This window comes from Coffea arabica, chromosome 7c, assembly GCF_036785885.1.
Source record: "Coffea arabica cultivar ET-39 chromosome 7c, Coffea Arabica ET-39 HiFi, whole genome shotgun sequence".
Classification (NCBI taxonomy): domain Eukaryota; kingdom Viridiplantae; phylum Streptophyta; class Magnoliopsida; order Gentianales; family Rubiaceae; genus Coffea; species Coffea arabica.
In genome coordinates, this window is record NC_092322.1 from 9,202,996 (window position 1) to 9,230,014 (window position 27,019).

Consider the following 27,019-nt stretch of genomic DNA (forward strand, 5'->3'; position numbering starts at 1 on the left):
TTTTGAAAAGAAAAGAGCTTATCAACATCAAGACAGATATGAAATCCAGTACTAGCGCTGTTACAAACAACAAGCAACCTATTAACTTTGTTACTAATGTTTTCAAATTCAGATTGAACTACTAGAAATCGGTCAAGCATCCGGTTCGAATCTCCCCTAAAAAACGAATATAAAAAATTCGGTCAATTTTAATCAAAAATCAGATTCAACCGGACTACAATCTTGAAACTGAAAGAGGGAACTCTTACAATTGGACCAAACTAGGGGTATGCCATAAACAATTTCTTAGTATTTGAGAACTCGGGCCTTCTAACCAACTCCTCTAGAGGGAGTTGGCCACCATATTAATTGTAGGATGGGAGGTCAAGGATTCAAACATTACCTTTCATCAATCAATGTGGCTCAATACGAGATTGTCCTAAATTTATACAGGTGTGTGATGCATCCGTTTAGTCTGATAGTGATTCAGTTTCCCGTCAGATTTTCCTGTGATTCAGTTCCATAGGGTAGGTTCCTCCCTTAAAAGTTAAAAGTTAAAAGTTAAAAATAGGAGAGGGTTAGACTAGATTAGATTAAATGTGCTGTTACGGCGAAAAGGTTCTCACCACAATGCCACCTGTCAGTTCACGAAAGCCTTCAATGCATCCGCATTTTTTCACCAGAATAAAAGAAACAACCTCAACTTTCCCTTCCATTCAAAATCCAGGCAAGCAGAAATAAAAACTTGTGGTCACAAAAATTTCACATTCTTTAATCATCTCCCCAACAGTCCCTGCCATATGTTTGTGGTCCAGAAAGCCCTCATCCACGTCTAAAAATAGTCTTCAAATTAGCCCTTTGCCTTCCCCCCTCTCTCTCTCTAAATAGCATTAATCAAGTACACGTGGAGGGCTCGAGAAATGAGGGGCGGCGAGTGGTGTTGACGTGGCGAAAAGTGCAAAAAGAAAGTTGAAAGTCACACCTGAGAAGGAAAGAGAGAGAAGAGGAGAAAGGGCAAGAGAGAGGTGGAGTGGACTAAATACTAATGGCCAACAAGAAATGTACTACTCTCCAACTTACTAGATGACATCTCATCATTATCTCATCCTCATCCCACAAAACAGACCACACCCACACTTTTTTTTCTTTATTGTAATCCACAACTCTTGGCTTCCCAAATTTCTCTCCTTCTTTTTTTCTGGATTATTTATTTATTTATTTATTTTTGTGATTCTATATTTTAGAGGATGCAGATATTTTGGGAATTTTTCCTAGTCACAAAAAAAATATCCATGTCCTTGATTATTGCAGCAAATATTTTGTGTGGGATTTTTTTTTGTGTCCTCCTGTTCTAGGCTTGTGGACAGGTGGGGTTCACACTTCACACTATACGACGTTTTGATGTTGGGGGCTTGCACTTTGTCAAATGGGATTGGACGTGGGAATTTTTATACTTTACTTTTTTTTTTTTTTCCCTCTCTCTCTCTCTCCCCCTCTCAGCATCTGTCCAATTATGCATCAAGTTGCAATCTAATAGTATAAAGTTAAAGTACATCAGGTTTTGTGGTATTTTTCATGCTTATATATCTAATCTAGGTTTATATGCGGAAGAAATAAATTATACCAAAGGAAGCAACAGTCGGTGGTAAAGAAAGTAGCTTTATTTGGTTTAGATGCTGTCAAATTAAAAGTTATCTACTTAAAGGGCTTTTCATGTCAATTAAAATAAGTTTTACTTTCCAATCATATGACGCGTTACATTTGTAATTGATTCGCTAGAATTGACTACTTAGGCGCCTTTGAAAATTGTGGTTTCAATTATAAAAACTCAATATGATTGGTCAACCTAATTTGAGCAAGAATATAATATTTAACCACTACTATAGTGTCGCATTTACAAATGAATGATGCGTATTTATTATGTGAGTCGGCCTTGTTTGAATTGTGATTTTCTATAGAAAAGTTTTTATAATTTCTGTAAATATATTTTTAATCAATTTTTTATTTTATATATATTAATATATTTTGTATATATTAATTTTTTAAAAATAATAATCCAAACGAGATGGGTAAAATACGACCTGACCTTAAAGAAGAGTGAATTTTCACATTTTGACTATTCATTGAAAGGGAAAATACTCAATTTGATTACGAAAAACATACTCCACCTCTGAATTAATTAATTGAAGGGGAAAAAAGGGGAAAGAAAAGAGAAAAAGACAAACAAACAGTAAATGAAGGCCCTGTTTGGCACTTGAGTTTTTTCCCAAGTTTGTCAACTATAAATTTTTTAAAAACTTTAATTACAGTAAACTCAAGAAATTTTTTCAAGTTTTTAAACTATACGTTTCAAAATATTCAAAAATTTACACACTTCAAAAAATTTTTTAAAAATTTCTACAATAAATTACAGTAAAATTTTAAACAAATATTCAAAAAACTCACTTGCCAAGTAGAGCCGATGGCTCGAGGTTTCAAGCTCCAAATGCCAACTAGTGCCGTACTCTTTCAAACATTCACCTAAATCTAGAAGCAGGAGACGTCCCAGCCACAAAATCTGGAGTACACATTCCTTTTATTACTTCTCCCGTGAGAATAATTGCAATTAGAAGATTTTAGAAGGAAAAAAGGGGCAAAAAAAAAAAAAAAAAGCAAACATCAAAATTAAAGAAAAGAAAAAGCGGTGGTGTCGTTGGCTGACATGAACAGCCACGTGTCTGGGGCTCTCTTTCAATGTGAGCCACAAGATTCCATGGATTTCTCGATCGTTCTATTCAACAAAAATAGAAATATAAATATTTTCCGATCGAGCAAATGGTCAAGATGGTCCCTTATTCTTTCAAGAATCACTTTTCATTCCCTCATTTTTTTTAATTTGAGTAATTTAAAGCATCAAAGGTATAAATTGGAGTACCATTCTACCCCGAACATTCCGTCTCGGGGTCATCCATCCTCTTGGTAAAAATGAACAAGTTAAGAATTTCATGACTTTCTTGTACATGTCCAACCTTGCAATACAGAGAATTAGCGCTGATTTTTATGCTAGAAAGTTGATTCTATTTCTTATATTTATTTGTAAGACGGATTTGTAAGTGTTTTAATCTTTTGAGTTTTGCAACATGGCATCTCCTTATCAAAATAAACTTTTCTTATCAATTCATATGAAAGTGAATACATGGCTGAAGAAAGTATTCACTGGAACAAAAGTGGTAATTATAAATTAAATTAATAGAGGACTAAATTACTATATCTCAAAATTGAATGGTTAAGAAAAATATCTCTGAAATTCCAAGGACCATTTCAGCAATTGGCCCTTTCCATTTCCCCTCTCTGACGTGGCAACCCCTTGCTTTCTGCTTTTTCTCCCTCTTCCCAACGAGACACTTAGCCAGTTAACTCCTCTGTAATCGGCACAAATCCATTTTGCTATTCCCCTTGTTCTCCATTCTCATCTTCTCAAGACCCGAGAAACAGCTTCCATTAGCTTTATTTCGTCTTTGTCCTTAACTCTTCTCTAAAATAACCAATCGTCAGCTAATACCCTTTCTTCTGTCTTTCCTTCCTTGGCAAACTTTTGTACCTCTATTCTTGCTCTGTTTTGGGTAAAGGTTGAAGCTTTCAGGTGTTTCTGGTCTTGAAACTTCCATTTTTCAGCTAATCGTTTGTTTATATGAAACCCCGCTTTTTGAAAATTTCCAGGTTTTCCTTGAATCCTTCTTCAGAGTTTGTTCTGTGCGCACAAGCAACGGAGTCATTGTACTTTATCCCCAGCTATTCTTCATTGTTTCTTGTATCTGTCTTCTTTTCCTATATAATTAAGTCAAGCAGTTCTTTGGTGGGGGTTTTTTTGGAAAGGAGATAAAGTTTGGATCTTGATTGAGTTCTGTTGATTTGGAGACTTTGACTGGTGAGAGCAGAATTCAAGTAGTTGTGTAATTCGTTCTGGGTTTTTTCCACTACCTAATTTCAAGATGTGGGACATGGAAATTGAGTGCGAGAATGAAGGAAAAGCTTCAGTTTTTGGATCCAGATGTGAGCCTTTGTTATTGTAGAGAATTGATTTGCGGAGCGTCTGAGGTTAAAGGAAGCTCTAGTTCTTTATTTAGTTTAATAAGATTTTTCTGATCCTGAAGACCGGTGAAAACAGTTACCTTTTGCTGAAAAAACCAGAAGTTTGAAAGAGGTTTGGAGTGTTGAAGAATTATGGTTGCAGCATCCATGGCTTTACAGGTATTCTGACACGAGCTTACTTGTCTATAACTGACTTAAAAGAAAGTTGGGAAAAGTTCTTCTAGCTTTTATGGTTATGTGCCTACTTTTTTACTGGATATCTGTTTCTATTTTTCTTTTTTCTCTTCATGATCTTCTTGTAAAGATTTTTTACTTTAGCAAGTAGTGGGTTAAAATTTATTGAACAAAAAGGGCGAAGATTAGCTTGAGAATCGTGGGGCTTATCACTGATTCTTAGCTGCTGAAGAGTTGTAATAATGCTTGCTTTAATGGAAAGTGAAATTTTACTCTTAGACGAACTACTTGGGTGTTCAATTTAATTGTCCAGCTTTTTTCTTTTTTGGGGTAAGCTCACTTTTAGTTCTACAACTAAATAGGAGAAATTTGAAAAAAATAATAATAAAAAAATTTTTTTTGGGGGGGGGGGGGGGTTAAAACTTCATCTTATGGCAGACTTACTTAAATGACCCCGTTACAGTTTTGTCATTTGAAAGTGCTTTAATTATTGAGATTAGAACAATGACGACAGGTTTGTGCAAAGCCACTGATCCCAGCCGCTGAGAGTAAATGATTGATTTCCAGAGTTCACTGTTCTGCTTGGAGTAGATCACCTATTAAAAAAAGTGGAAATGCAGAATGAAATATTCAATCTAAGCCACTAAAAAGCTCAAGTTTTGTTGCATAATTTCATCTATAACTTAGAAGGGCCATCTATCTGCATATTAAGTGTTAATTATGGGATCAAGAATTTGTGGTGACTGACTGAATTCCATATTTCTAAATCAAAGATTTTGAATGGTTGCTTGTTACCTTATTTGGCATTTGAGGGTTTTCTTAGATTGAAGCTAGCTTATTCTACTTGGCATCACTTGCTCTTGAAAGTTGAAACGGTTGTATCTCTTCGTATCAGAGGAGACAAGAGCCTTAGCTTCAAAAGTTCTAGTGATTTTGTGTAATTGTGAAATCAACTTGTTTTACATACGGTAAAAGCAGTTAAAAGACCTTTGTCCAAAGGTTAAAGTTGACCATACTTGATTCTAGTTTAGCCACTAGGCTTATGACAGAGTCGTTAAAACTCAGACAGAGTTTCCCTGCAGAAATCCTATCTGTTTTTGTACACACTGTAAATTATGTATTTAAAGTTATCAAACTTGTTCATGATGATTTAGTTGGTTATGCCTGGAGGAGACTGTTTTACTCTCTTGTAACGTTCTCTTCTCAACATGATTATATAGGATGACAGTGGAAGCACAGATTCAGAGACCACACTCCCCATGGTCATAGGCAACAAAATGCCTTTGGATATGGAAGTCTCTTCTGTAAGGAGTATCCAGTTGACTGGGCAATTTCGGCCTGGGGATGATGACTATGCTCAAAAGGTGTATATGGCATTTATGAATTTGTCTAAGTTTTCCACACTTCCTTGTTGATTAGAACATGTTTTTTTGGTATGTGTTCTAATTTTTCTGCTTCCTTCCAAGTAGGTTAGAAAACCCTACACAATCACTAAACAAAGAGAAAGGTGGACAGAGGATGAGCATAAAAAGTTTCTTGAAGCTTTAAAGCTGTACGGCCGAGCCTGGAGGCGTATAGAAGGTACAGATTTAGTTGCTATCCTTGCTATCTTCTTTCAACTAAGCTGCATACTGAAAGAATGTTACTGTGCGCAGAGCATGTAGGTACCAAAACTGCAGTTCAGATTAGAAGTCATGCTCAAAAGTTTTTCTCTAAGGTTTACTGCTCTTAAATCAGTATCCATTATCTCCTATTGTGTCTATATGCTGCCTTTTAAAGTAAGTCATATCATTTATGACTCAAGGCGTGCATCTTCAGAATTCATTGTTGTGAGGATTCTTGTCATGTTGATGCATGTTTGGTTATCTTGATTAGGTTGTGCGTGAGTCCAACAATGGTGATTCAGGCTCAGTGAAACCAATTGAAATTCCTCCACCTCGCCCAAAAAGAAAACCCTTGCATCCATATCCTCGCAAATTGTCTGCATCAGTAAAATCTGGAGCTTTGGCTCTTGAAAAACAATCTGCAGCTGCAAATATATGTTCCCCTGCCGAAGCAAACCAATCTCCTACTTCTGTATTGTCTGCATTTGGTTCAGATGCACCAGGCGTAACAGACTCAAGTACACCAGAAGGTAGCTTATCGCCTGTTTCATCAGTTATAGGTGGTTCCTCTGGTTTTGTCCTGTCTGAGCCACCTAATTTATCACCACCAGAACCAAATGCATCTCCGTCAAGCAGCCAAGTGAATAATTGTTCAAATCAGGATGAAAAGCTTCCTTTGGTAATTGTTTTGTGCTGTTCTTTGATTCATTTGTTTAATTTTATTTCTTTAGCATCTGAACATATAGGAGACAGTAAGACTTGATAACCAACTGTTTCTGTTTGATTTTTATTTCAGAAGCTGGAATTGTTTCCTGAAGACAATTGCTTTGTCAAAGAAGGTTCAGAAGAAGTATCATCTACCCAGTGCTTGAAACTATTTGGGAAGACTGTAATGGTTACCGATTCGTGTAGGCCATCTTCTCCAACTCCTCTAACCTGCAAAATGCAGCCACCTAGTCACAGCGATGGAAAATTTGCACAGGCATTGCCTTGGAATTTTGTTCCCATAAAATATTCACAAGGTGATTTAGAGCGTTCCTGGGGTGCTCTTCCCTTTGGAACACATGGTACTTTGTTTTGCTTACCGCTAGGTGGTGAAAGATCAAAGCCTAGTGAAACAACACCTCCCTCGTCTTTGCAATGGTGGACATACCAAGGAGGTGCATCCTTTCCATTTGTACGGATCCATAGCCCAATACCCATTAAAGCATCATGCTTTGGAGACCAGAGAGATGTGCAAGACATGGAAATCCAGAAGGATGGTTCTTCTTCTGATTCAAATGCTGAATGCGAGTGTGCGGAGGCTGAGAGCAGCAGAAACCTGGAGGCTCAAAGCTGTCAGTTTTTATTTGCAAAAGAGGAAAGAGCTCAAGCCTCGTCTAGACCATGTGAAACATCATTTTTGGAGCTAAAAGCAGGCTCTGGTAAGTGTACAAAAGGATTTGTACCATACAAGCGATGTTTAGCAGAAAGGGATGCCAGATCAGTAGTTAACAGTGAAGAAAGGGAAGAGCAGCGAATTCGTCTTTGCTTGTAGTCGTTCTTCTTCAGGTTTTTTGCTTGTGCAGTTTCATCTTGTAGAAAATATTTTTCCCCCTTTGGTTGGATTGGGGCTATTGAAGATGTGAATCTCTGGTAATACCAAAAATCTTGGATGATTGGTGAGGATGAATCGATGAAGCAACATGGTGCCAAAGAGGCTGCTCCTGTGGCTGTGTAGAGAGTCTTTTTCAACTTTGCTTTTCTTTTTCTCCTCCAACTTCTGATACATACTCTTCTTTTGTAATATTTCCTTTCATCCCTTGCACTCTGTCCATGTAGCCTTTGCTGTGTAAGTTCCTCAGCTGCAAATGTTAATGTCTGATCTTCAAATTTTGCTGTCTCTAAAATTCTGTTACATTCTGATGCTACTTTTCTCCAATACAAATTAATACTGAAGAAATATGGATTAAAAATCTTTCTTGTTTTAATACGGATGATGAGGTGTGAAAATTTTCACCATAAATCTCTTCAATGGTCAATTGCCATCCTTAACTGCATATTCTGTCTCTAAAATCTTGTTGTTAGGAGCTCAATTGGAACAGATGGGTTCAAGGGGCTGGCTTGATCACATTAGTTTAGATTAGCGTTGTGAGCATGGTGTCTAGCATGTAAGTTAGAGATTCAACGTTGATTTAAATGTAAATTAGGAATTTAACAATGATTCAAAGCTCTAAACTATTATGTTTCGAACTTTTATTTAGAGTTTAATGTCTAATATGCAAGTTAATAATTCAACGTTGATTCAAAAGTTTAAATTATATTATGTTTGGGACTCTATTTAAATATTGAGTGTTCTTCTCCGTGAACCTAACAGCCTTGTAGGTTTGACTTTCAGGGCAGAAGAGTGTCTCTAAGGCAGCGAAATTCCTCGCAGGTTTCTGGAATTCTTGTTTCTACAATGAGCTATATCCACTATTGAAGTTCTGCGTTATCCATCCAGGTTTCTGGAATTCTTGTTTAAGGTGGTCATTGAATCCAGCTTTGTTCCATAGTTCAAGGTGGTCATTGATCAGCTATTGCTTGTGTTAGCCATTTCTGTGCAAGATGTTAATTACTAACAAGCTTGTAGATTTTTCAGGCAACGTTTAAAAAATTAGCAAATGCTGCCCTTTTTTTTTTTAAGTTCACATCAATCCCTATAGACTGGTTTGCATTCGCCAAAGCCAATGTGTCCAAGAGAATCAAGATAAGAAGTGGAATACCGGTCACTCAAATCCTTATCCAAGTCAGACAGGGGGACTTTTCTCGTATGTGATTCCTAACCTGATTCGATAGATACCTGGATAACTTGGAACTTGGGAATGGAATATTCCAAGATGATTGCAGGTTGGCTCCATTGTTTAGGCCTTGTTTGTATTGTCATTTTTCCTTCAAAAATTTTATGTTTTCAATGGACCCATTAAATTTTTTAACTCATATATATCAAATTGTTATAATAATTTTTTTTAATATAAAAATAGTGATCTAAACGAGTTCAGTTAATGTCCCTAAATTGTCCATTTGCTTTTGCACGGGATGCTAGCAATCAAAGAGACAAATCATCTGACAGCCTTCGTAATTTTCAAATCCACTTATTCTTACATTTGATTTTTACAGTGAAAAGTCTAATGGACAAAAAGTCTAGCCGAAGAAAGCCACTACTATACCAACCACTAAGACCCTTGTTTTCATCTCACTAGAAGAACCTTAAATGTGTAATACCATGTTCTAAAATGAATCAGCAAATCTTTGACCTTCTAGAAATAAAGGCACAAAATCTATTAGCAAATTGTCTAGCAAGTCGTCCCCGTGGGCTCTTCTTAGCTCCGGAACCTTGTTTTCCTGCAAATAACCCTTCTGGTTTTCTTACGATTGGTTAGTTTGGACAATCAAACACCCATCGAGTCAATGACCAAAGCTGGCCGTCAGGGCTACATACATACGAGCCGAACCGATTGCGAGCTTCTTGAGTCAAATTTCGACTCAAATTCGATGTTAACCGAATTCGAGGTGACCAACTAGAGTTTAAGCTAAAAAAATACTCAACTCGTTAAATCGCGAGTCGATTCGATTATATTTATATATTTTTTTATTTCAATAGTAAAATTACATATATATTTATAATATTTTATTATTTATTAAAAAAATTATTAATTTATTTATTTTTTTAAAATAAAATAATTATTTTTTATTTTTTTAAACTTGAACTCGAGTTCAACTAGAGTCGAATTCGGAATCGAGCTTTACTCAAACTCAAACTCGAAATCAATAAATTTAAGTCGATTCAGATTCGACCGTTCGCAACTTTACTGCCGTGATCCCGCGGGACGCACCTTCAAATGTCCCAGTAGAAGCAGTCACAAAAGAATCCCAGCCACATGGCCCACAGGCCACAGTCATATTCGCCACCGTTGTGCTTTTTATCCGAACCATGCTAATTTTGATTCTTTGCTGGAAAGTGGGTAACAAAATCACTTCGTGTAAAAAAGGACTCACAAAATATATATAAAAAAAAAAGGATGCCGTGTAATTTTGAAAAGAGAATAATTTCCTCTCAAGGCACAACGTGAATTTAGGAGATACATCTCATCTCCTGGTTTGAAGACGAATACTTGGACTAATAGTAAGGCGTTGAATTTGATGAGTTTTTCGATATTTTTTTTTCCTAATGGAAGTGGAATATTTTGAGAACTTAAATGTCCCATAAAAGATAGGAAAACTTGCAGTGCTAAAATTTGGTGATAAGCGAAGTTTGGGCAGTTGAGGAAGGACTGAAAAAAAAGAAATGGCAAATAGAACATTTAGATATTTTTAAATGGTAAAAATTAATGTGACGCAAAAGCGCAACAAAAACTTATATATTATAGGCGAAAGTACAAATTACACCAAAAGCTGGGGGCTTGGGTTGTCAACCAATTACTACCAGACCACATCAATCAGCCTTCCGCCAGAATTCCCGTTATTTCTAATTACCTGCCACGTGTACTGTCATTTCATTTTTCCTTTCTTTTCATTCCTTCCACTCTCACAACCGGTCATATATATACCCATACACACATCATCATCAGTGCATCAGTTTCGAAAATCACTCATCATCCTCCTCCTGATCCCTTCTAGAACACTTCCATTCCCTATTATTCTCTGTCGTTTTCTAGATCGGAGATTTGCAAAAGAAATTGTTGAAAATCATCAATGGCAACTGCCGCGACTCTAAATCCAGCTGAGGCTGAGAAGCTCGAGAAGCTTAAAGCTGCTACAGCGGCGCTCAATCAAATCAGGTTCCTTCTCCTTTCGCTTTTCCTTTTTGTTTAGTTTTTTGAAAGATTATGCTAATCTTTAATAGATAATATGATGTATAAGGACGAGTTAATGGATCTGAGCAATAACTGAGAGCTGATTTGGCGGGATATTAATCTGTTCGGTTCAATTTTTGCAGTGAAAACGAGAAATCTGGATTCATCAACCTCATCGCTCGCTATCTTAGGTATTGTAAATTTTAGCTTTTATTATGCTTGGTTTGTCGTCCGATTCCATTTTTTTGTTTGTCATGCAGCAACTTTTCCAAATTTCCATGTCTTTTGCTTCTTCTTTCCGCTTTCCGAGATTTCTCAATTTTGGCATGCCAAAATTCATGAGTTCGGAGAACAGTGTGTAAGCGGAAAACTTTGCGCTGGATGTTGTACAGATTTTATGTTTTGAGTTCTCTGCAAAAGACCCTTATTTCAAATGTTTCGAATCCGAATTCGAAATATTTTTGATGATTTGATGTAATGTTGACTGCTTTACTGCTGGATTAGTATTAGTTATTCTTGTGAGTGGAATAGAATAATGTTGCTTATTGAGGATCATTCTTTCCATTCTTATCTGCTCTGCTTTTGGATTGAAGCGGCGAAGCGCAGTATGTTGACTGGAGCAAGATCCAGACACCCACAGATGAGGTTGTGGTGCCTTATGACACCTTAGCACCCGTGTCTGAAGGTAATTTTGTTTTATTGAACGTTGCTTGTTCATGTATCTATCAAAATAGTTTACTGTTTTATGTAAATGTCAAAATAATAGGATTTGCATGGTTGTTCTTTATGCTAAGAAAATTGCATATGTGGATGAGCGCAGATCCTGCAGAAACAAAGAAGCTTTTGGACAAACTTGTTGTGTTAAAGCTCAATGGTGGCTTGGGCACGACAATGGGTTGCACTGGTCCAAAGTATGCCTTTTTTTTTTTTAATAACGTGTGATAAAGTTTGCAGATTGTGATTATAGGATTCTTATGAACCAGCCAAATTTTGTTTCTTGTGCGTGGCTTACTTGTTCCTTTTTGTTAACATGAAGATACTTCTAAGAGCTTTTGATTGCTTTTCTACAATACAAAGTGTCTCTACATTGTGCTGCTTCATTTATGTCTGGTGGCACTTTTTCTTTTGGCATAAAAAGATACATGATTTGCATAAGAATCATCTCATAATTAGCTAAGGAAATTTATGGGTTTGCAAATTCTTTCAACCAGATTGTACATCTTCGTCACTTCTAGAGACTCATAGACTAAGAGATTTTTTGTTTGTGAAATATTCATGAAATGGAAGTTCTGAGAATATTTGTAATGCCAACAAAATGACTGGTATAAAATATTAGATCTGTGTTCATTTAGTGCTTTTACTATCTCCTTGGATTTGTGTTGTAAGAAGAATAAAGAAAAAGGACAAAAGAATGATGTCTTTTAGTTTCTGCCATCAGAACATGAAGTGCCTTTTCAATGCCATTTGTTTTTTTTTGGGGAATATCTTGTAATAGTGCATCCATAAGAAAAAGATGGTCATCTCTTAGGCCTTTGCATTTGGCTTGACAAGTATAACAGAATAGAATAGCTGTTCATAGAATTACACTTTCTCCTTGTCGCTGTGTTGGACCTTGGGAAGACTTGGATGATATCTTTATGAAATGTAGAAGTAGAATTAAGTTTTTGATAAACAGATGTACCATCTTCCCTAGCTTTAGCTAAATTAGACATTGGACCATGGAATAAGTCGCAATTGACTTTTTGGATCTTCATAGAATAAGCTCATTTTTTTCCTTCCCACAAGACAGTTTTGGCACGTTGATGTTCCTTTCCCTGGGATTTGACATTGTATATCTTTATGATGTAGGTCGGTCATTGAGGTTCGCAATGGTTTGACATTCCTTGACTTGATAGTTATCCAAATCGAGGTAATATATCTAGACACATTATCCTTTTAGTGTTATGGTCTTTTTATCTTTGCAAAGTCAGTTGATAGGTAGAAGCTCTGTGTAGACACTCAACAAGAAGTACGGATGCAACGTACCCTTGCTTCTAATGAACTCCTTCAACACACATGATGACACGCTGAAGGTAAATGACACCAATGTATATGTATTATTTGAAGTACTTTACTTTAACTCAGATCAAAGGAGACTCACCTGTTGCTTTTACACTGTGCAGATTGTAGAAAAGTATGCCAAATCAAACATCGAAATTCATACATTCAACCAGGTCGATATAGTTTGACCACATTCAATGTTTCATTCTTTTCCCTTGTCTAAGATACCCGTCGGGTTAACTCATCTCACATCCCTTCATTTTCAGAGTCAATACCCTCGATTGGTGGTTGAAGATTTCATGCCACTTCCATCTAAGGGAAATACTGGAAAGGATGCATGGTATGAACAAAATTTGAGTTCCTTGTTTCTGACAAATACACATGTATGGTTTGACGGTGGGAAAGCTCAAGCTGTAAAATCTGTAGAATCTCTACTAACACAGGATGAAACTATGATTCTTTTCAAAGCTATTATTGGGTTTGCTATCATTATAACTTCTCTTCAATTGTAGAAAATTTATTTTCTGATGAACTTGCAACCTTTTCCAATGAGTTAAGCTAGCTATACCTGTACTAAAACTAGCCAATATGTACTCCCATATGCATGTAGACACACCAAGCAGTAAATATGGAAGAAAGGTGAATGTCAAATCCTGAATATCCAGTATTGGGTAAAATAAGTTGGAAGAAATCCTAGAGTTTGTGTTTGTAGAATAATCGTCGCGCTAATAGGCACCTTTTGAACTGAAAAAAAGAAAGTTACTTACAAGGCAAGATAGAGAGCTATGGTCTCTTGATGACTGGAAATGTGGTAAAAAGGAGGTATGACTTGCCACAAATTGAGCATGAAAACAGATTATGTACTATAGAGAGGGTAATGTGATGAAAACCAGAGAGCACTTGAACTTCCATTTCTGTAACTTGGAAGAAGGCTTGTGAGTTTTTGAAAAGTTAAATAGTTTGTGAATGGAGAAATAAATTGAGGTCAGGTTAAAGAGGATGAAGAAGACAATTTATTCAATATTAAGAAAATAGCTACAAAGTAATGTCCAAATACATATGGGTATTTCTCCTGTGAAAGGAAGTCAGTAGGAAGTGAGGGAGCTTAAGTCTCAATGATGTATGGATGTAATGCACCTTTATTGCATTTTCTTAATGTCCCTATTTCTTTGCGTAAGGTATGTTCCTTGAACGATTGGATTGACTTTTTGAATCAGCAATCCCTGTGCATTAGGAGTTTAGTCAATGTTTCTCAAAAACTTTTGATTATCCGTTATGTTACACATTGATATAGTTTGCCTTTTCAGGTATCCTCCTGGCCATGGTGATGTGTTCCCATCCTTGATGAATAGTGGCAAACTTGATGCTTTATTATCACAGGTTTTGCTCATCATGCCTTGATTTTTCTGATGTAGAGAATGTTCAATTTAGCAAATTAATATGCCTTTGATCCTTTTCTTCTGCCTTTTGCTTCATTACAGGGGAAGGAATATGTATTTGTTGCAAATTCAGATAACTTGGGTGCAGTTGTTGATTTAAGTATCCTTGATTAGTCTGATGACCTGACATCTACTTCCCAATATATAATGCATAATCACTTGCTTTGCCATGGTGGATCTCGTAACAAATTTTTTGGCAATATGTGGTACTTCTATTTCCTTAATTCAATCTTGCAGAAATTTTAAACCACTTGATCAGTAACAAGAACGAATACTGCATGGAGGTAACAAAAGAGACTTTAAACTTTTGCTTCATGTATTGAAATACTTCTCCTACAGTCTTGTCCCTTGTGTTTGGCAGGTCACTCCAAAAACATTGGCTGATGTTAAAGGTGGTACGCTCATTTCTTATGAAGGAAGAGTGCAGGTATGTATTCCTCTCTATAGCTGCATCTCTCTTTTTTCATTTCTGGGCATAGAAAAAGAGAACAGGAAAAGAAAACTTGTTTAACAAGTCCTTGACTTTTAGCAATTCCTCGAGAATCATAATCCACAAAGGTGATAGCTTCTGACCTACATAGAAAGACCATTTCTCTGCTGAAGTATGTTGCAACAGTAAACTTGAATTTTGTTGTTCACTATACCTTTTTCTCTTGCAACTATATTTTGGTTGTAAGTTGTAGGTAGTTTGATACGTCCATCTGCTTCTGTTTATCACTTTGTTTCGCTTGGTGTAAAACCTACTCTGACAAAATTAACTGGTGGCAGAAAAACCACAAATTAATCAAGTTGGCACTGTAAAAGTTACAAGGCCAGCTGTTGCTGGTAAAGCATTGCTTTTCATATGTAACAATGACTTTAGTTGTCAATTGTACTTAAGAGAAAATTGGAATAGCTACTGAAACTTGGTCTATTTGTAAAATTTTGACAAGATTGATAAGCATGGTGTATTGTTTACTTGGTATTTTTCTTCCTTGTCTTTTGCTAAATGCTTTAAACAATGCCATTACATAGATAGATGTATTCATTGATGCACTGGAATGTTTTCTATTTTCATGCTTAATAGTTGCTATTAATTCATTTTCTGTCTTCTGTTGCAGCTCCTGGAAATAGCTCAAGTTCCTGATGAACATGTGAGATTCAATTTCTTTTGGTTTCTTTACCTTTTAGTGAAATGCTTTTAATTGTTGGCATACTACATGCAATCTTGTGCAATTTAAACTTCTCTCTTTAAATAACTATTTCTTCATAAGAAGTTCCCAGGATTGATGTATGTAGGGGTATAAGCATGTTACATATAACCAGCAAGGTTAATGAGTAAGATTGTTTACTTAATGTGAAGTTAGACTAAACAAAGGGTACCCAGAATTAGCCCATTCTTGATGTAACATCTTTTCCTTGGGTTACACAATTTCATAGACATCATTTTGATATTAAAGGATTATGCTGCTGCTCTTTTTTTACAGGTGAATGAATTCAAGTCGATAGAGAAGTTCAAAATTTTCAATACCAACAACTTGTAAGTGTTATGCTTCTCATTTTAAGCTGAAATGTTATTTGCTCTATGCACTGTGGGCAATGCTTCCTTCATGGAATGATATATTTTCTGCTATCATGCAGATGGGTGAACTTGAAAGCAATCAAAAGACTTGTACAAGAAAGTGCACTGAAGATGGAGATTATTCCAAATCCAAAGGTTCTACTACTTAACTATCTGTTCTTCATCTGCCAATATATCTGTTCTTCTATTAAATTTTGTCTGATTAACAGGAAGTAGATGGGGTGAAAGTTCTTCAACTTGAAACTGCTGCTGGCGCTGCAATAAGGGTATATTAACCTTATCTCTTGATATTCATTTTAAACATCTTTATTTTCCGTTTCTTTCCGTTTAGGTTTATCAATATGGCATTTCACATTGTGCCGTCTCCTCTCTACCAACAACCAAAAGTAAGAAGTATAATCATTTACTTTCACCCCCCCAACCCTCAATCAGTTCTTTGATCGTGCTATTGGCATCAATGTTCCTCGATCTCGATTCCTCCCAGTAAAGGCAACTTCTGATCTGCTTCTCGTCCAGGTGAATTTTTAGTTCATACATGGCATTCTGTTTGAATACTATATGAATTGCTGTTTATTCATTCATTTAATTTTTACAGTCCGACCTGTACACTTTGTCTGATGATGGCTATGTGGTCCGCAACGAGGCTAGGAAAAATCCAACTAACCCAACTATTGAATTGGGACCTGAATTTAAGAAGGTTGAGATTTTAATTCCCCCCATCTTTCTCTATAGGTTGAGTTGTTTATATTGCTAATTGTGTATTCCAATTTTTTAGGTCGGCAACTTCTTAAGTCGTTTCAAGTCTATTCCCAGTATTGTTGAACTAGATAGCCTGAAGGTGAGCGGCGATGTGTGGTTTGGATCTGGCATCACCCTGAAGGTAATACAAACTGACTACTTGTCTTCCTGTTACTCTGTTTCTGAAGCTTTATGGATGTATCGGTCCTTGAAGATTTGCTTGTGAAATGTGGCAATTTGTGGTTGTACAGTGTGGTTTGTTATTTCTTATTTAGTGTCCATATGGCATATGCACTAACTTCTTATTTTCTTCTTGTATTAAGGGGAAAGTGACAATAACTGCAAAACCTGGAACCAAGTTAGAAATTCCCGACAGAGCTGTAATTGCTGACAAGGTAATATATGCAGCTGACTGCCTTAAAAATTCGGTTCATCTATTTAAAAAATTGGTTCATGGTGCATAGCAATTTGGCTTTACATTCTCTCTCTGGTGCCAGGTTATAAATGGCCCTGAGGATATTTAAGAGGTCTAATTCTCTGGAAGTGATGCATAGTTTTGCAGAAGCGATGGGGACTTTTTGGTTGTGATGACACTTGTTTAACTTTCTATGGGTTACGTAGTCACTTATGGGGCTTGCTTTCTTGGTTGCCTGAATAGCACATATATAGTTGACGGTAAAAAATAAATGGACGGTTTTGTTCCGCAATGCTGAGTTGTTATATGTGTTTTATTTTTTAATACTACATGTTATCAAATTGTGATCCTCAGTAGAGAAGTTTCGACTTTTGAGGCCGTAAAAACTGCATCCGCAAGTCAAATTTTCCAAGGTTTTTATTTGCCGGAGATTGAACTCTAGATGGTATCTCCGTTTATTCTTGAAGGTGGTGCACTTGAGTTTCCATCAACAAATCTCCGTTTATAATTCTTTAGTGCTTAATTTCCGTAAATCACAAATTAGTCATAAATTTAGATTCACTCTTTCATGATTTATTGGGCAAAGACCAAACATTTCCTAAAGTACATGCTTGTTGATGGAATTTTCTTCATAATTCGAGATTGCGTATAAATTTTAAAAACTCAAAGCCTATTTAAGTAATTTCCGATGGAAATATATTGGTACTGGTATAGTAGTGCACATTTATGCAATTTTGCATTACAAAATACAAATAGGTCTTACACTTCTATTTTTATTGGTTCCAGCGAAAAAGAGTGAAACCTAATAATCCTCGTCTCACTTACAGTAATGGCTGACAGCTCCACATAATTTAGAAAGGCCCCTAACGAGTCGATGCTTTCCCGAAGTATCAATGGGTAGTAGTCATGGGTTCCAACAGTAAAACACGAATATATCAAAAAGTGTTCATAGGTTTTGTTTTATCTTTGGAAAACTGCTAAGGTACCTCAAATACTTGATTATCATGTTGTACGAGAAAATATGAGAAAATAGAAAAAGATGCACATATTTTGCACATACATACATCAATTTTGATGTTTGAGAACTTCCAGCCTATTAAATGCGATTCATATTTTTTCTATGGGATTCTATTAAAACTAAAGCTTATTTCGTAGTTGATGAGTAGAGGACAAAAGAAAAAAAAAAAAAAAACTGGGTCCTGAAATACATCAACCAAGTACTGATAGTAATTGCATAATTCCCGGATGATTCTATCGAGGGGCTAGAGCCGTTGATATGAATTATTTTGGTAGATATTATGTTGTAACTTTCACAATAAAGAAGATAGTAATCATAGAACATATATAGTTGTTGATAGAACTCTACCAAAAGAAGAGGGGGCTGTGCCTCTGGTGTTAACCCGCCTGACCGCCACTGATGCCTATTCTTATGCACATTGAAGTAGCAGCAATATTAGAATATCCAGCCAACCAAAAAAAAAGAAAGGAAAAAGAAAGTTTTAGACGATTTAGTGTCAATTCTGTAGTCGTAATTAGCAAGAAAATTGATTTACATGAGCAAGGCTATTCACTTAAATTCAAGGCCTGTGGTGACTCAACTTTTAAATTATTTTGTTTCCAAGTGCAGGAAAATTAGCCGGTGAAACCATCCTTAGCAGTAGTTCCAGGAATGCATGAGCGAAATAACGCTATTCACTGCCATATTCTATCATGAATGGGTAACATTGTTCAGACAAATTTTATTCCTTGAACAAACAATAAATCGATATCTTTTAGTACTCGCATCATTCACAAACCCAACGTACAACTTCATGAATATTAGTTATAAATTGCTTGCACATTTTGTGCATGTAATGTGAAATGGAATCTAATAAAGTTTGGACTTGTAAGAACTTCTACATAGTTAGAGATTAACGACAAACTTTTAAAAATACAAAGCCTTTTCAAGTAATTTTCGATGAAAAGATATGGGAAGAGTACACTTTCATGCATGCATGCATGCAATTTTGCATTGTGAATAGGCCTTACACTTCTAATGTATATTTGTTATAGCAACTGGAAAAAAAGTGAAAACTAAAATATCTCAAACATCCTTGTAGGGATTTACTAACAAATTAAGAAACATTTATATTCAAATCCCAACAAGAAAATCCCGTTACAGAAGCAATCAAACTCACCCAAACCTAGATCCAACTGCTAATCTAATCTTTTGTACAGTGGAGCTTATAAGAGCATGAATTGTGGCCACCGAATCTGTGATTAGTCGGTCAGAAAATGTGTCAGGGCGCACCATTATTTGGAAAGCCACAGTGAGCAGTGAACTGTTCGATCCGATCATGCTAGAACTAGAAGAAGCTCCAGCTCTAGTTCCACCGTCAACTCCATCACTTGAGATGATAAAGCCCGATGGCAAAACATTTGTATCTGTGGTGTCTTGACCGCTTATTGCAGAAGTAATGGTTGAAACTGGCACTGGAACATAAATCAGATTAGCCCCTAACAAGTCGATGCTGCTTTCTTGAAGTATCAACATGTTTTCCTTCGGATTAACGGGCTGCAACCGTTATATATGAGTCAATATTAAAAGTGTTCATAGGTTTTAATATATGGAAAACTAATCAGATACTCAAAATGCTTATTGCCATATGATACAAGAAATTTGAAAAAAAAAAAAAAACATCAAAATGTTTACCTGCATGAGGGAGATGGAGTTTCCAGGGTGAGTGCCAGTGGAGATGTGTGCAATTTCATGAACAGGATTTCCTTCAGACAGAACATCCCACTACAAATTATATTGAGGGAAAATTATCAATAGGTTAATTTTATTTTTTATTTTTTTTACTAAAGACTAGAATCTCAAAACTTGCATAATTCTCCATGTAGACAAAATGCTACAGTGCATTCATCGTGCAAGTTTATGTGAAGGTTGCATTTGATCTAACAAAAAAAAAAAAAAAAACTTCATGATTTCCAACTAAATTTAAAAAATGTTTGATTAATAGATGGTATAATTAACAAGAAAATTGGTGAATAGCTAGGGAATAAAACCTGATCTCTTGCATGCTCATCTTTGAAGAAATCAAACAGATTCTCAAAGGAAGTTGGAAGCCGAAGGGACGCAGCAACACAAACGATCATGTTATTGGGTTGGCCGGAGGTATCACTTCTATGAACCGAGACTCGAAACCCATTTCTGTTCAACTCCGACAGCTGAGGGAGATCTATTCTCTCTGGCATGCTTAATATGTGACAGAAGTTTTTGACCATCTTGTGAGAAAGTTTTGCCAGGCTTTTCCGACCTTCAGGCGCATCAATAACTGTATGAAATTAACAGCAAAGCAGAAAAGCTCAAGAAAGTTGGAATAAAATCTCAAAAATCAATCTTTCCAAAAAATTTTAATTAAATAGAAACTTGATTTGTAAGTACCTCCTTCAAGTTCATGTCCAGGAGTAGGTATTGGTCCCAGTGAAAATGCAAATCTCTCACACATCCTTTGCAAAGTAACAATCCATCTCTTGGCTCCATATGCTTGAGAATCACAAACCATATCTTTATAAAGAGGGTGAGTAAGAGATCTATCATCCACTTGAACATGTTCAACCCATGCCACCTACGGGCAAGGATGTAAATTAATATTAGCTAGGTTGAATACATATGTCTACTAGCAATTTCTTGGTTGATGCGCTATCTAAAACTTGATTGGGTACTGATTTATATATTTTTTTAGGTACTGACTCTATCATTTTTAGCACACAGTAAAAATACAGCACACAATATGCACGAATTAGATCTTGTTAGAAAAATAATAAACAAATATATGAATTGTCATGTAAACTGACATTTGTTCATCATACTTGTTTCGATCAATCTTAAGTCTCAACTGAAACAACGAAACAAATGATGAAATGAGCATTGGAACTTACATTTGCTTTTCCATTGGGCATGTCTTGAATAAGGCAACCGGAAGGAAACATCCATGTTTGTGAAGAAGAAGCATCTTCTAGCTCCTTAAGGGAATCATAGGAAACATTTACGATCACCCACGTTGTTGAATCAAGTTGTCGGACATAACGAAGGAACGCCAACTCTCTGGGTGCAACAAGAGGTGAAAGAACGTGCAACTTTTCATGCATCTGCAATAACGCATCCATAAAAATTAATCAGTTCTGTATTCCAATGGCTAACACGTACTGAGTGATCAAATTATCATCAAGCAAAATTACAAAAGAATTATACCACAAATAGAGAACCACCCCTTTTTCCCGTGTCAAGCACTTCAATTGTCCTAACTTTGGTGACAATTGTAGGAAAAAAGTCCATCCATTTTTCCTGTAACATGAATAAGATATTAAAACATCAATGGAATACGTGCTATTAAATCTAACAAAACTAAATCATAAATCATATCTCATATTTGATGGATCAAGGGGAAAAATAAAAATAAAAAGGAGCAAGAGAGGTTGGAGCAAACCGGATCTTGAAATATATCAATCAAGTGCCTGGCAGTAATTGGCACAAGTCCTGAATCTCTTGATGATTCTATCCAAGAACTAGAGCTGTTGATGTGGGATATTTTGGGATACAGCTTGTCATAAGTTTCCCGATGAATCAGATATCTCTCATTAGTTGGAGACTTAACCCATAAGGGCTCATTTCCTCGGAAAAGCTCTAACAATTCGTCCATGGCATTAACAGCAGTTTCAACCATCACAGATTTTTCCATCTCTTGTATTTCAGAGAGCCTTTGAGGTAACAATGTGGTCGTTGAAGTCCCTGGAATATTTTCACCTAAATATGATAGGGGACTAAAAGATGGTGGCAAATAAGATTCGAGTACTCCAGATCTTCTGGAAAAAGTGGACACCACACGGGATGCCCTTTCAAGCTGCAAATATACATAGCAAAACAAATAAATCAGTAGTAGTTAGGAATTGTAAGAGGTAAATTAGGTCTTGTATAAGTTATATTTGAAAATTTCAAATACATAATGAAGATAGATTAGAGTACCTCTTGTTTCAACCAAGCATTTTCAGCTCGTAATCTTTCTAGATTTCTTTGCCTAGCCTCTTCTCCAGAAGATGCATCCTCACATTTTGGGCATACAAGATTCCTTAATGCTTCTCTCATAACAAGATTCTCATAATAGAATCTGTCATTTTCAACTCTAAGGGCATCGTTGTCAGCTCGTTCATTGTGGCTCTGGAAAAAAAAAGAGAAGGTCAAATCATAGTACGTAGATGATTTTCAATGTCCCTAAATTTTTATTTGAAATCATATTTAGCTGCTAAAGTTTGACCGCGCGTGCAACTCATGTGACAACCATCAAAGATATGTTGTTGCCAAAAAAAAAAACAGTTCTCACCGTTTCCATTTTCCAATAGATTCTTATTTCTCTGTCTAAAATTGTCGAGCCCAACTCACCAACATCAAGATAATATATTCACCAAGTAAATATGTATCATTAGTATTCTCAATTTCTTTGAATGTGAAATGGGACAGGAACTCGAATAATGAGTCCTAACATTTGAACATGCAATATTAATTAGAAATGTGAGGGAGCTCTTAGATATTTTTAACCAAAAACATCAATTTTACTCACTAATTCAATTATGAAAAAAAAGTACAGAACTTGAAGAAACATATTTAAGCACAAGGACCTTCCAATAATCATCCAATGAATCTCATGCACAAGGACATGAGTTGCACATGAAGAATGACACACACAAAAAAAAAAAAGTAGCATTTTAAAAGAACTAAAAATATAAAAAAAATAAAGAAATAATATACCTTTGTTTGGGTTCTTTTATTTTGGAACCAGAACTTGATTTGTCTAGGTTCAAGCCCTAGTTCTCTACTTAATTGTCTCCGTTGATTTTCATCTGGATGAGGACAGTCTTTGAAAAACCTACCAACCAAAACATCTTGTAAAGACGTACGTAGGATTAGGAGAATAATATAAGTGCTACTTTCTTTTATTTTTTCAAAAACAAAATGAACTATATCTGTCCAACATGTATGCAAAAAAAAAAAACTTGCATGGGTCATCATAAAATTTAATATCATGCTTGTAACAAATCATGGAGAAATAAAATGAACAGAAAAGAGTAAATGCACAAAGGTTTAGAAAGGATCTTGCATGTAAAATGTAAACTAAAACTTTTGAAAGTTTCATTGAAACGTATAAGATGCTAAATAATACTGTTATCTCTACGTAAACTAACAATAGAAATAATAATTATCTTGTAAAAAGGATTTACCACTAATTTGGGTTTACATGTAAATTCCAACATTTCAATAGAAGAAACGAGAGAAAATAGTTATGTTTTGCATCATAAATCAAAATAATTAACACAAACTTTTTTATTTATGATTTACTAAAATCAAGTAATATTGATATTTCAAAGAAGACTAAAGATGTGTTTTAGTGTATTTAAGTTGCTTTAAACAACGTTTTTGCAAAAAATTATTAGTGTTTCATGATCATCAAGATAATCCTTAGGAACTTCATATGCACAAATAGTACTAGGGTGAGTAAGAGAAATTTCTATTCTTACTCTTCAAGTCGTTGGATTTGTTCAGCGGAGTGTCGATGATACTGTTTCCTCTCCCTCTCCCTTCTTGAGTTTGAAGAATCATCATGTTCATCAGCTGATCCACTGCCCTCAGGTGCAAAATCCATTTCTGCCTTCACAGTAACAAAAAAAAAAATGAAGGTTTTGTAGTAAACAATATTGATTGGGACAACACGACTTACGCCTAACTACTCTACTTTTTAGTGCTTATATCGATATAGTAAAAGCATCATATTTACTACTAATCTTGAATGACATCACCTATGAAATTTTCACAAAATAAATACCATATACAAAAGAAAGAGGCATTCGAAAGAAGAAAGAAGTTCCTTCTACCTAGTGTACTTTTGCTTCAAATTGGAGTTATGTTTCCTCGTTCTCTATGCACCAACAAGTTTTGGATGGAGATGCAGAGCTTTTCTTATCCTTAATGCTGTGAATAGCATGGCCATGGGGTTTGCTTATCTATGCTCATATAATAGCATGTGCTACTCCATTTAAAGAATGTCAGGTAGGCAATTTCCTACATAATCCAGAATCTAAAATGAGCTAAAATAGTAGGAATCAAGATATTTGTCTTAAAGGAAATAAAAACTTTAACATGTATGACTAGACCAAGCATGGAAAAGTATCAAAATACATTGACCTTAGCCTTATTTGCACATTATCATGTTAATCATTTTTGTTTAACGCAGCGAGTTACGATTTTCGATGTCTATGAGCCAACTCAAGACACTTAATATAAGGCGATCGATCAAGTGATTTTCATTAAACAAATGAATTTAAGGCGATCGATCAAGTGATTTTCATCAAACAAATGAATTTAAGGCGATCGATCATGTAATTTTCATTAAATATTATTCAATAACGAATGCTTAATTAAGAAAATCACCTAATTATTGCTTAAAAATTTAATTAAACTTTTAATTAGCATTTTGTGGAATTTAAAAATTTTCTAATTAAGAAGTATTGCGGAGAACTTCCAAATAATTGTTTTTTTTTTTGTTTTGAGAACTTGATTAGCTCACTATTTTCTTTTCTTTTATTAACAGTCAATTTATTTTTGCATTACACTAACTTGTCATATATAATTTGTCTAAAACACTTATCCAAACGACATATAATCATTCCAATTAAGAATTGAAGGCCAAACTTATATTAAAATCTGGCAAGATTCAAGGGATCAAGCTAACTCTATTATTTTTCATACATTTAACCTCTATCTTGTTAAGAGATAACAACAATCATATTATTTCTATGCTAGGTCATTAGAAATCCTAAGAGCCATGTTCTCAATATCATCATTGCTTTTTCCTAGTAAATCACGTTCTCTTTGTTAGAACATAGTGTACATGTAGATTGTTTATCTTCATCTACTGTTGTACGTAGTGTACATGTATAGTTATTATTGACATCCATCAATCTCTTTTAAATACAACCAATAAATATTGTTAGTCTTTGACCTAAATGTTGCAGTATGAGAGATTACTTTGTAGTTGATTTGATTTATGTTATCTTGAATGCAATATGTATTATAGTTATGATACTTGTGTTATCAAAGGATTAAATCCTATAGGATACAACTTTGAGATTATAAGATCTAATCAAAACAAACCCTATAATTAAGAATGGTAAGATGAAATTACGATTCATCAAATTGTTATTAATTACTTATATAGTTCAAATTTTTTTTGTAAAACGATATAAAATACAAAAAACATTAACTACGTGATTAATGGTGCAGCCATCTAGCTTTATAATTAAGAATTAATATACCGCCACAATTGCAAATCTTTGTTCAAAAACTAAGGGGGAAAATCAAATTTCATTTCATTGTGAGAAACCAACATGTTAGCAACGTACAAACACTTAATTTTTGCTATTAAATTAAACAATTATAAGCACAACTAGTTTTGGAAGACTACAGTAATGTTTACATACTTTTACTTTTTTACATGTACATTACAATCAACTTTCTTTGGAAATTAAAACAAAAAAAAAAAAAAAACTTGCTTTGGAAATATGTTTGCATCATCGCTAAAGGTCCATTACGTTCCAAAGTTAGAGATAACCCTCGAGTATTTTTACCTTCAAACTGCGAACATAGAGAGATAATTAACCACTTTCATAACAGTATGCATGCACATATCATAAATGCTACCAAGTTTTAAGAATCTCCATTCTTAGGGTCATCATTCTGTAGTACGTACAATTAGACTTGTCATTAGCTATATATTCTTTGATATTTATACATTAATATAAATAAACCCTTCTCGGAACTTGCATTTCTAATCAAGCTTGACATGTTACAAATTAACCAACAAGTCATGAATTTGAGATTTTCCCCTACTCCACGTCCACTATTAAAATGTCTATCCTCAACTGTAAAAAAAGCTGTAAATTGTAAGAAGAATACATGCAATTTCCCCAAAATTTAAGATATTTAATAATCATTTCTCTCATGAAATCCAAGACATACACACCAAAAACGTCAAAGTAATAATTCACTAAAGCATCAAGCAGTATGGAAAAATGATTAATATTGCAAATTTGATGGGTAAGAAACCTGTACTTCCTAATCACCAATGCATTTTTTTTTATTCTTTAGTGTTAAATTTGTTCATGAAATGTTTGAATACTAGGACTGGCGAATTGCGGGATGCTTGTCAGAAATGTTATAGCTAGAAATTGATATGCATCAATTTTGTTTCAAAATACTGTATAAATTGCAAGATTTATGGATTTTGAGGAGGGCCTTTTATTCAAAAAGTTCCCCAACCCCACACTTTTAAATAGAGGTGTTCAAATTTCATAAAAAAACCAAAGAACCGACCAATCCAATCTAGATTGGATTTAGATTCTGGCAAAACAAGAATTTAGTAAAATCAAAATATATTCAATTATAATGTTTGGTAAAGCATTTTGGGAACGGATATTAAAAATGTATTATCAATTATTGATCGAATTTTTGAAACTAATATATATATATATATATATATATATATATATATATATATATATATAAACACACACACACATTACAAAATACTGGTAATGAGTAATTAATTAACTTTTGACTGCTAACTAGTAGTCTAGTGTAGTATTACTAGCTAAATTGATTGAATTTTGTTGAAAACATATATGGGATATTATTTTCGTACAATAATTTTTTATAGAAATTAAAATATTTTAACTTACAATTGACATTTTACATTTCGGATATTATCCGATCACCAATGTCCAATTTACCAAATTAAAGTTTGGACAATAATTGGATATTGGTTTTTTTTTCTTTTTCATATTCTTCCCCCTTCCCTATTCCCTTCCTAAACCCTTACCCCAAACTTGATAGACTTGGAGTTGAACTCTCAACTTGACAGGTGAGAGCATGGCTCCTGGCCAACAGTCCAACGAGTTACTGGTTAATCAGTTATTGATCTTAAAAACTCCTAGCCTGACAGGCGAGAGCCTGGCTTCTTGACCAACAGCCCAACGAACTGTTGGTTAATTGGTTATTGGTCTTAAAAAATCAATTTTCCAATTCTCAAGATTTTTTTTTTTTTACTGAATTATCAATTACACAGTCGAAAAGAAAATCAATTTAAATACAC

At 34.9% G+C, this 27,019-nt stretch overlaps 3 protein-coding genes across 4 annotated transcripts; 2 read left to right on the plus strand and 1 right to left on the minus strand.

The window, feature by feature from the left end:
- Positions 1–3,351: 3,351 nt before the first annotated feature.
- Positions 3,352–7,700, plus strand: LOC113699104 (protein REVEILLE 1-like). 2 transcript variants are annotated; one of them, XM_027219205.2, is made up of 6 exons: positions 3,352–4,209; positions 5,445–5,588; positions 5,694–5,805; positions 5,880–5,941; positions 6,100–6,507; positions 6,625–7,700. In XM_027219205.2, the coding sequence occupies exons 1-6, from the start codon at positions 4,183–4,185 to the stop codon at positions 7,363–7,365; spliced, it is 1,494 nt and encodes a 497-aa protein (XP_027075006.1). In that variant the 5' UTR covers positions 3,352–4,182; the 3' UTR covers positions 7,366–7,700. The 2 variants fall into 2 exon arrangements, with proteins under 2 accessions (XP_027075006.1, XP_027075007.1); XM_027219206.2 differs by lacking the exons at positions 3,352–4,209; positions 5,445–5,588 and having other exon boundaries at positions 5,718–5,805; positions 5,880–6,002.
- A 2,672-nt stretch (positions 7,701–10,372) lies between these two features.
- LOC113699095 (UTP--glucose-1-phosphate uridylyltransferase) lies at positions 10,373–17,127 on the plus strand. Its single transcript, XM_027219189.2, has 21 exons — positions 10,373–10,627; positions 10,786–10,833; positions 11,236–11,327; positions 11,463–11,553; positions 12,491–12,551; positions 12,637–12,714; positions 12,805–12,855; positions 12,949–13,022; positions 13,990–14,062; positions 14,164–14,221; positions 14,359–14,405; positions 14,483–14,548; positions 15,222–15,254; positions 15,588–15,640; positions 15,742–15,817; positions 15,892–15,948; positions 16,115–16,198; positions 16,278–16,379; positions 16,458–16,562; positions 16,744–16,815; positions 16,918–17,127. The coding sequence occupies exons 1-21, from the start codon at positions 10,542–10,544 to the stop codon at positions 16,942–16,944; spliced, it is 1,434 nt and encodes a 477-aa protein (XP_027074990.1). The 5' UTR covers positions 10,373–10,541; the 3' UTR covers positions 16,945–17,127.
- Positions 17,128–19,008: 1,881 nt separating this feature from the next.
- Positions 19,009–23,515, minus strand: LOC113699493 (homeobox-leucine zipper protein HDG11-like). Its single transcript, XM_027219862.1, has 10 exons — positions 23,391–23,515; positions 22,624–22,741; positions 21,844–22,035; positions 21,308–21,721; positions 21,073–21,165; positions 20,760–20,969; positions 20,263–20,446; positions 19,884–20,152; positions 19,528–19,617; positions 19,009–19,389 (listed from the first exon to the last, which is right to left on the minus strand). Exons 1-10 carry the CDS (start codon positions 23,513–23,515, stop codon positions 19,009–19,011), a joined length of 2,076 nt encoding a protein of 691 aa, XP_027075663.1.
- Between the last annotated feature and the right edge of the window lie 3,504 nt (positions 23,516–27,019).

Excerpts from the sequence above, each read along its gene's own strand:
- LOC113699493 (XM_027219862.1), bottom strand. The coding sequence starts at position 23,515 with ATGGATTTTGCACCTGAGGGCAGTGGATCAGCTGATGAACATGATGAT. Across the intron at positions 21,722-21,843 it reads ATGCTTGGTTGAAACAAGAG|CTTGAAAGGGCATCCCGTGT; the intron begins GTACTCTAATCT and ends GTATATTTGCAG. Across the intron at positions 21,166-21,307 it reads TTGATATATTTCAAGATCCG|GAAAAATGGATGGACTTTTT; the intron begins GTTTGCTCCAAC and ends TTCATGTTACAG.
- LOC113699104 (XM_027219205.2), top strand. The coding sequence starts at position 4,183 with ATGGTTGCAGCATCCATGGCTTTACAG. Across the intron at positions 5,806-5,879 it reads AGCCTGGAGGCGTATAGAAG|AGCATGTAGGTACCAAAACT; the intron begins GTACAGATTTAG and ends TACTGTGCGCAG. Across the intron at positions 5,942-6,099 it reads CTCAAAAGTTTTTCTCTAAG|GTTGTGCGTGAGTCCAACAA; the intron begins GTTTACTGCTCT and ends TATCTTGATTAG.
- LOC113699095 (XM_027219189.2), top strand. The coding sequence starts at position 10,542 with ATGGCAACTGCCGCGACTCTAAATCCAGCTGAGGCTGAGAAGCTCGAG. Across the intron at positions 14,222-14,358 it reads GGGTGCAGTTGTTGATTTAA|AAATTTTAAACCACTTGATC; the intron begins GTATCCTTGATT and ends TCAATCTTGCAG. Across the intron at positions 15,255-15,587 it reads CTCAAGTTCCTGATGAACAT|GTGAATGAATTCAAGTCGAT; the intron begins GTGAGATTCAAT and ends CTTTTTTTACAG.